This window comes from Vespa velutina, chromosome 9 (assembly GCF_912470025.1).
Source record: "Vespa velutina chromosome 9, iVesVel2.1, whole genome shotgun sequence".
Classification (NCBI taxonomy): Eukaryota; Metazoa; Arthropoda; class Insecta; order Hymenoptera; family Vespidae; genus Vespa; species Vespa velutina.
Window position 1 is genome coordinate 8,098,540 of NC_062196.1, and position 10,000 is coordinate 8,108,539.

Here is a 10,000-nt window from a genome sequence, read left to right on the forward strand (position 1 = left end):
ACCGCGGCGATTAGAAATCTAGTAGTGCATTTATTAGAGATAAGAGATTCATACGAAATAAGGATTGGCGATGATTATATAGATGGTACTCCTCTAATAGGCACATACTCTATATACCAACGATTCCTTCGACTACAGACTATTTGGAGAATCTGCTAGCTCGGCTTAATCCTACGTGCCAGTGTCAGAAACACGTACGAAATGTGAGATAACAACACCACCTACGCATGTCTGACCAGAGCAAACATATAAACCTCTAGATTGCATGCGTAGAGGGGATAGAGATAGAGAGAGAGAGAGAGAGAGAGAGAAAACGAGAGAGAGAGGAGAGAGAGGGAGAGGGAGAGAGACAGCTTTACGTTGAAGTTAATCGTGCGAGCCTCAAAGGTCATCCATGGCGCTTATATATCGATTAAGGGCCAACTGACCCAAATATTCGCCGAACGGACCTACTATACGCGTACTATACGCAGTGTGCGCATTCACGAACAAGATTCTCTTTGGTAGTAATATGCAAACTCGACTATCGATATGACTTCGAAGTGGATATCACTAAACCTACATACATACATATATATATATACATACATACGCGCGCGCGCGCGTATATGTATATATATATATATATATATATATGGGTGAAAATATACTCACGTAGATATGTAAGTATTACACTCGTAAACCATATCTTTGGTACGTTTTACGATATTTTTGATTGCTGGTTGGTTACATCAGATATGTATGTATATAAATACATATGTATGTATATATATATATATGTATGTAATGTATGTATGTAAGTAAAAAATGAAGCTCAATATGTATTTTCCTATAATATTTTACGTTATCTATCGTTATCTGACCGAACAATGTAACGTCATTCGTATTATTGTATGTCGTTTATGGTTGATATTTTACCGATGGTATGAGGAAATATAAACGCTTCGTCGTTGTTTATATTCTTATGAATCATCGGAATTATAAAATTCCTATTGAGAAAAGTTAGTGGTAAAAGACGTAAGGTTGTTTACACATACACACACACACACACACAGAGACAAACAGACATATACATACACGTACTATCCGACGCATTCAACTTCACCAATTCTCCCTTCCCACAGCCATACTATTCTGTTCCTCTAACTATGGATAGATATTTGAAAAATTTACGAGTTTTCCTTGAGTTTTACTATCTTCTACGATACAATTTTTACATAATATTACTCGCACAAAATAAAATTATCTTATTTTCTTTCACTATTCATATTTAGCTCCATCAAATCCACGAAGGATAATATATTTCTATATTTTTTTATAATCGTCACATCGAATAAGAAGTAACTTGGTTTTATATCATCTTCAACTTTCAAAAAGTAGAAACTTTATTCGTTCGTTCATCTCCCCAACCAACGATTATTCCGTAAATAGGTGAGGCACGAATACTGCGGTTAACGAAACATAGTTTAATTAAGCTCGTTCTTCTCTTCCTACTCCTCCTTCAATTCCCTTCTTTACCTCTTTTATCGGTTCCTTTCCTTTGCCCCTTGGCAATTGCCTCCAACAAGACGGAAATAGCTAGCTAGCTAGCTAGCGAGTTCTAACGAACAGAAACCGTCGCGTCGAATTGAGTAAGGTTTGTTTTATTTTAAGAACTTTCTACCCCGATTCTCAAAAGGCTCTCGCCGTGGATGCAGAGGATCAGAAGAGACGACGGATCTATTCTATCTACCGACCTTGCCGAAGGAGAAAACTCCTTCCGGGAATTTAACGTTAACAAGTATCCCAACGTACTTAATTTTATACGAGCTATAAAATCCCTAAACGAGGAACAATAATTTCTTTTAGGTACTACTTCTTAAACTATTTAATTGGCTGTGGGTTGATGTTAACAAAAAGAAAGAAAAAAAGAAAAGTGAAAAAAAGAAATAAAAAAAAGATGAGGAAGAAGAAAAAAAAGAGAAGACCAGGAACAGGAGGGGAAGGAGGAGGCGGAGGAGGAAGTAAGAAAATAAAATAGCTCTTAGAGACGACGTAGATCGTCATTTTTAATTAACCTGCGCGAGAGGCCATTTCACGTTTCAAGTATAATAAAAAAAAGTTCATTCTAGATATATGGAACGAGGAACGTACGAATATACGTGTATATATATATATATACTATATATCTATATATATATATATATGTAGATATATACAGTTACATACATAGGTAGAGAGATATTTCTAATATCAGCAGGTCGACGTATAGAAGTCATCGTCATCTCGGAAAAGTCGAAGGCCACAACCACTTCGGTTAATAGCGTTCATTACACCTTTGGAAAGTTCTTGCATGCATTACCGTGATGAAAACTCCGGGTTTTCAACCAACTCACACTTACTTTCTTTCACCTCATTCCTATCCCTTTTCCCTTCTCCTTCGGAACGACCCTTCTTCGAGGGGCTCACTCTTGCCCGATTAAACATCTTGGATCTGAGAAGATTCTGTGTTAGTGAGAACAGTGATGGCAGCAGGAAGGCTAAAGTTGCCGAAGGGTGCGAGGGGTATGAGCAGGTTTAGGAAAAGGCGTTCAAGCGAGGGTGTTGGATCGAAATTTCCTAGGCTCGACAATGACGATCCTAACAATTAACTCGAACCATTAAGCCCTTTAAAGAGATCGGAAGCCACATTAGTGTATTATCTATTTCTAATAATTTTTCTTAATTAACACGACCGGCACGTGGCTCTCTCTCTCTCTCTCTCTCTCTCTCTCTTTCTCTCTCTTTCTCTTAGATAAATAAACAAACAAATCAATTAATGAACAAGTAGAAGAAAAAATAAATAGAGATCATTGTCAGTTGTTCAAACTACGATCGGAATTATAATTGTTAATAATCAAATCAAAAACGATTATGCATTTCTCTGGATTTTACTTGAACAAATAGTAAACTATAGAGGATCGTTATGTTTCGCAGAGAGAGAAAGAGAGAGAGAGAGAGAGAGAGGGAATCGTTAACGAGTTTCAGATTGTTTCGCGTTTATATGAGCGCAAATTATACGCCGTAATTTTGGCATTTCTCTCTCTCTCTCTCTCTCTTTCTCTCTCTCTCTCTCTCTCTCTCTCTCTTTATCTATCTATCTACTTATATATCTATCTATCTATCTCACTTCCGTTATAATATGGGGAAAAAGGTAATGAAATTTCATTGATCGGGAAGTGCATAAAATGCGTTCATACCAATGGATATCGTACACATTGGAATGTATATTATTCCAAAAGCTATCCCTCACTCACTCATACTCTCTCGTCTTATCTGTCGAACTTCAAATACGATACGGTACATATCAGATAGGGCATTGAACGTTATTACATCTATAAAAAGTTTCTCCATAAATATTTGATGGCAAAGAGGCACGATATTCTTCGGCACGTAGAAACGAAACCTTGGCTAGTTTCCGGGAATATCGTTTTTCGGACGATATGAAAGATATGGGATGAGAGGAGATGAAGGGACGAGAGGGCATTAGATAGAGATAGAGATAGAGATAGAGAAAGAGAGAGAGAGAGAGAGAGAGAGAGAGAGAGAGAGAGCGTCCATATTTTTTTCCCTTTTGGCTCCATTCAATGCGATGGTAGATCGTAAATATCTCTGAGATATCCGGTTAAATCAAAATATGACCTATCAAATCGATTCTAATATAGATAACGAAGGAAACAAAGTATATATATATATATATATATATATATATATAAACACGTATATATAATATATATATATATAAACATAATGTAGAGGATTCGATTTGGATAAAAATCGCTTGAATAAAAAATTTTTAGGATGTATAGTGGATTTTTAGGATGTACATTAGGATTTGGTTAAATTTCAGATGTTTATTGTCTTTCCTTCCCCTATTTCCTTTCTCTTGTTCTTCTTCTTCTTCTCTTCTCTTCTCTTCTCTTCTCTTCTCTTCTCTTCTCCTATTCCTTCTTCTCGTATTTCATTTCTCGAATTACCTCGAACTATAGCACGGAGGACTAGTAAACAAACAGTTGCAGGGTGGCTCGTTTAACGGCGTAGTCTGAAATCTGAATAACGAAGCCAAGCAAAGACGAAACTATGGCGTATCTCTGAAAGCAATCCTAGGGATCTCTTATGGGTAGGTAGGTAGGTAGATAGGTAGTTAGGTAGATAGGTAGGTAGGTAGGTGGTAGGTAGGTGGTAGGTAGGTGGTAGGTAGGTAGGTATTTAGATAGATACGCGTAAGTAAACGACGAAGATCCACAAAGATCTTATAATATCGTTCGATCATTTAAATAAATACGAGCGTCGATTTAACATCGTCATTGTTTCTCCGGGAAATTAGTTTCAAAACTTAAAGGATTGTTCTATATACATATATACATATTTATATATGTATGCATGTATGTATGTATGTATGTATGTATGTATGTATGTATGTATGTATGTATGTATGTATGTATGTGTGCGTATTGTATGTATCTATTATATCAATCTATTTTCAAACTGTAGTACAATATTTATTACGTTTTTTTTTTTACCTCGAAACGAACGCGCGAACTTTGAATAATTTTCAAGTTTAATATTATACGATTATACGTCGTACTTTTGTTCTTCGAATATAATTATTTTTTGATCGAGAATATTTTCTTTTTTTTTTTTTTTCCTTTTTTTTTTTGACACGAAACACCCATCTTATATTCTAAAATGAATAAAGATTTTTTACTATTTATATATATTAAACGTTGTACGAATGCATAGCTAAGTATATACATATATGTGTATATATATATATATATTTATATATGTATGTGTGTATGTGTATACATATATATAAATATATTATATGCTTAGATATGTATTTCGAAGCAAAAATCAATTGGCAAGTAGGAATTACGTGGTGCAATTATTGATTGGATGACGTACGTGTCGGAACCGTGATGAAGAGGATCAATGGAATTTCGATGGAGGCTGGAGGAGCGGCAATCCTGGAACGACTCTGATTTAATGCTAGGGACATTGAAATAATGCCGGTAGTTTTAATTGACCGGGTATTATTTCCACGAACGAATCTATTATCCATGGTGTGGTAATAAAATCTACGGTAATTTAAAAAAAATTTTGCCTGTCATTTTTCTTTCCGCGAAGAATGAGAACAAAAAATAAAACTTTCTTAGTTTCTTTTCTTTTTTTCTTTTTCCTTGACCGGCGACATATCGACTTTACGAGCGAATAGAAAAACTACGTTGATGTATTATTAAATTGTTAAATTTTCGAAATGAAACGGAACTAAATTTTTTCTCGAAATATCTCTCTCTCTCTCTCTCTTTCTATTTATCTGTCTATCTATCTTTCTTCTTTTTTCCTTCGGGATGAGCCTAGAGGATGATCTCATCGCAAGCGTGGAAAATGAACGAGCGAACGTTTTCGTAGTCGCCTCGTAATTACTAGCCGCGCGATAAATTTATAACGTAGAGACTCTGTGTTATGATATTTACAAAGGTGTATGTAAAATATCTACCTACGGTATGTATGTACGTATATTATACATACGGCGGTTATTCCGCCAGTCTCGTATTTTCTTCATTTGCGATATCATCTACGTATATACATATTATACCTATCACGGTAATAAGGTCGACCTGTAAATATTTTGAAATAAACCAGGAAGCTTAAAAATTCGTAATATAAATATCGTGATTACATTTGCTATAATACAGAGAGATAATAATAAAGAGAGAGAGAGAGAGAGAAAGAAAATAATGACAAATATCGATTCTCGAACTGTCAAAGGTCGTTGCTACATTTTGAGAAAGTGAAAGTGTATCGGTAAGAGAGAAAATAGGGATGAAAGAAATCCGAAAGTTTAAGCGTCCCTTTGAAACTTACGAGGTCATTTTAACATATCTCGTTAATGAATTATTTTGACAAATAGATCAATCGAAAATAAAGATATAAAAAAATGGCTAATGCGAGCGAGGATGAAACTGTAATAATTCGTAACCTAAAAGATTCGGCCGCTTTGTTACCCCGGATCGCAGCTTTACGTCAAGTTCTAAAACAATTACGAATGGCACTTCGTCGGGAAAGGGAAAATCTAAGCAAAGAAATAAATACGATTAAGTGGTTGGAAGTTGGTAAAATGAAGAAAAGATATATCCCCGAGGATAACCCTTTTCCCGAAGTTGGTACGCACTATTGAATCTTCCGAGAGAAGTTTTTCTCTCTCTCTCTCTCTCTCTCTCTCTCTTTCTTTCTTATCTCAAAACTTATTTATATTTTATTTCTTTTTATTTTTTTTTTTCGTTAACAAGCATCATTATTCTCTTCGTCTTCTTCTTTTGACAATGCTCTTTTTACATTTCGTAAAGAAAGAAAAAGAAAAAGAAAAAGAAAAAAAAAGGAGAACAAAAAGAAAAATAAAAAATAAAAAAAAAAACAAAGAAAGGAAGAAAAACGAAAGGAAATCGACAAAAAAAAAATTCCCTCCTTTTGTAGACTCTCGTCGACATAATCGTGGTAACGGTGGTCAATCTTCGAAATATCCTCTCGAAGTTTTACACTTTAGGAACGGTAATGGCGTGAGTTCAGTTGAAATATTCTTCTCGCCATTCATCAATCAAAAGTTCGTCTTCTCTTTGAGATAAATCGCCACCTCCCACCAACCCACCCACACCCATCCACACCCATATAACGAGAAAAATATATATATACACAATATACATACGTGCACCATACACACACACACACACACACACCCATATATATATATATATATATATATATATATATATATATATCCGTTAGGATAGCTGCACAACAGGAAATTGTGAGAGATTATTCGATAGCAAGATATATCAAAGACGAGTTGACCGATTAAAAGAAGAACTGGACTCGTTCGAGCAATCCTGTCGTACAATGTCGATGTCTAAATTTTATAAGGAGAAGATTCACGATCTTGAGAGAGACTGTTGCGCAGGATTGAACAAAGTTAAAAATGGCTTCGTCGAGTCCCTTCAGGCTTTTGAAAATACTCTCGTCTATATACGCTCGGAGGGATCTTCTAAGGGTTCTACATCGAACGCGGATGGATATAGCAACGCCGAAAGTTTCGTGATAGGACGTCGTAAGGAAAAGAATTTGGATGGTGGCGTGCGTCAAGGTGCCAAGTGGCAGACATTGTCGAGCAACGTCGAAAAGCAGTCATCCCTCTGTCGAACCAAGTAAGATCGTTCTCTTTCGATAACACCAAAATTTACTCTTCTTCGTTCCCCTATTTTTATTTCTCTCTTTCTCTCTCTCTCGAACCCTTATCATCCTTTTATTTCTATTCTTTTTCTTTATCTTTTCTTATTTTTTTCCTTTCCTTTTCTTTCTTTTTTTTTTTTGTTGTTGTTTCGCAATAAAAAGTTCCTCCTCTTCGAGTACTTTACGTTAAAATGTATATAATCCGAACGACGGCTTCGTGTTCTTCGAAAAAAAGAAAAGAGAAAAGAATAAAAAAGGAAAGAAAAGAAAGAAAAGCTCTCCAATGTCTTACAACAATGCATCGTCAAAGAAAGAAAGCTCTCTCTCTCTCTCTCTCTCTCTCTCTCTCTCTCTCTCTCTATCTATCTATCTGTCTATCTCTCTATCTCTCGTCTAGGGAATTTCTTAAAACAGAACACTGGGGAAAAAGATGGGAGGAGCTTGCTTTTTAGACGGCAATTCGCTTTTCTTAAGATTATAGTCGACGTTATTACGTGATATATAATATCCCCAGAAAATATATCTATCTCCTTGATATCATATATGAGTCTCAATTTTTCGTTACACTTTGACTATACATATCATTTGTCATTGAAATATATCCGACGAATGAAAAAGGTTCGAAAGCTTTCGGAATCTGCAATGAAATTCGGCTTCTAGCGTGACGTATCGTGAATCCATCTTGGATTTTCGTAAAAAGACAGCTAGGATATGTTAGGCGAAAAATCTGAAATTCGATTTTGGATACGGAAAACCTAAAAACATTTTTATGGGACGTTACGTTATGAGAGGAGGAAAAAAAAAGAAAGAAAGAAAAAGGAAAGAAGAAAGAAAAAAAAATATATATATATATATATTTATATATTTATAATATATATATATATATATATATATATATATATATATATATATATATATTTGTCGATATAACCTCTCTAGAATGAATACGTATCTCCTTCGACGAATCGATATTTTTGCAGATCGCTCATTATCGAGAACAGACATCACGGTCTATGGTTGGCGCAGATTTGTTCGCAACGTATCAGTGACAGTGCCATATGCAACGACGCTATGTATCGAACTTCGAGATTTCACTTGGAAAGACCGCATCATATCGTTGGTATATTGGAACCTTCCAACGATCTACGATTTTCTACCAGCTTTACCACCATTTTTCCGATCGTTGGAAAGAGAACGCCGATTTTAACGCTCTAACGAAGCTATTTGGAACATTTTTTTTTTCCTTCTTTTTCTTTTTTTTTATCTTCTTTTTCTTTTATCCCTCGAAATATATATATATATATATATATATATATATTTTCTCATTTCTTTTCCATTATCAATTTTCTTATATCTTCTTTTGCATTTTTATTTCGCAGTTTATTACTTAAAAATATAATATTTTTCTCATACTTTTTCTTTCTATTTCTTTGTATATTTATTTATTTAATTTCTTGGATTTCATTGATCCAATCGTTCCGATAATATCATTACAATCAATTAACTCGTCCCTTTAACGAATGGAATCATCATATTTCGTATGGATTCGTTTGTAAAATTTGGAAAAAAGTTCAAATATTATTGCTTAAGATACGATTTATCTTTTAGAATAGAAAAGAAGAATGGCGGTGTAAAAGCTCCCATTGACTTTCAAAGCTTAAGCTTCAATCCTCCTTCTTTTACCAGTCACCCTCTCTCTCCCTCCCCTTGCCCACATTCCCCCACTCCTCCGAACCAACTAACTCACCCAAACACCCACCCACCTATCCATCTTTCGCTCTTCGCATTTCTTTCGTTCGTTTCGAACAGCCGAGCCGATAGAAGAAAACGAAGAAGAGAGACCTAGCGCGAAGTTCATAAAAGGGCTCGAGGATATACGTCGGCTCTTTCAGGGCCTTTTTATTTCCCCATAGCTTGACGGAAGAAAAGGAAAATAAGGCGACTGTCGTCGAGGCGACGAAGGAATTCAACGAATATGAATTCTCTCGCTGCACGTTCCGATTCAATAACCGACCTTTCCAACGGCCGTTGACTCTTTTAGCGGAATGAAAAAGGAAAATGAAAAAAAAAAAAAAAAAAAGAAAAAAAAGAAAAAGAAAAAAGAGAAAAGAATAAAAAACCTGTAATAGAGAGAAAAAAGAGAGAGAGAGAGAGAGAGAGAACAATAATGTCATTAATGTTAATACGCTATTACTACCATAGGATTTTTTTCCTTCCTTTTTTTTTTCTTCTTGCTTTTTTTTTTTTTTTCTTCCTCTTTCATCCCCGCCATACGTCGTCGTAAATAAGTAAATAACGATGTTCATTACAACCTTAAGTACATGCTTTCGAATGTACTTAAATATTATAAAGTAAAAAAGAACTGAATGAATAAATAAATAAATGAATAAATAAATAAATAAATAAATAAATAAAATACGACGAACGAAGATAGAAAGATAGAAATAGAGAGTACCTGAGTGAAAAGCAAGAAGAAAGTCGATGCTGATGGAAAAGAAAAGAACTGAAAATATCCCAACGACGACGTAACATCGACTGGCATTGTGTGGTTACTCTGAGAGTGCACTCACTCTCTCTCTCTCTCTCTCTCTCTCTCTCTCTCTCTCTCTGCTAAATCAGTCGCTCTTCTTTTCCATTTTTTTCACCCTTACCTTCTTATCCTACCACCACCGAGTCATTCTCTCTCTCTCTCTCTTTCGAAGCAATCCTTCAACGTGTAACCTTGGCTAGCAAGAAAGAAAGAAATAAAGAA

The 10,000-nt window shown here is 35.1% G+C and overlaps 1 protein-coding gene across 8 annotated transcripts in view; it reads left to right on the top strand.

Moving 5' to 3' along the window:
- Positions 1–10,000, top strand: part of LOC124951626 (acetylcholine receptor subunit alpha-like) — a 128,276-nt gene that overhangs the window by 56,541 nt on the left and 61,735 nt on the right. The window contains exon 1 of one of the 8 annotated variants that reach the window (XM_047500321.1): positions 6,886–7,223. The exons of the other annotated variants lie outside the window; for them this stretch is intronic. Coding sequence (XP_047356277.1) covers positions 7,145–7,223 — 79 coding nt within the window. The 5' untranslated portion in view covers positions 6,886–7,144. Of the gene's footprint in view, positions 1–6,885; positions 7,224–10,000 lie in introns of those variants that run through there. 8 annotated transcript variants of the gene reach the window in all.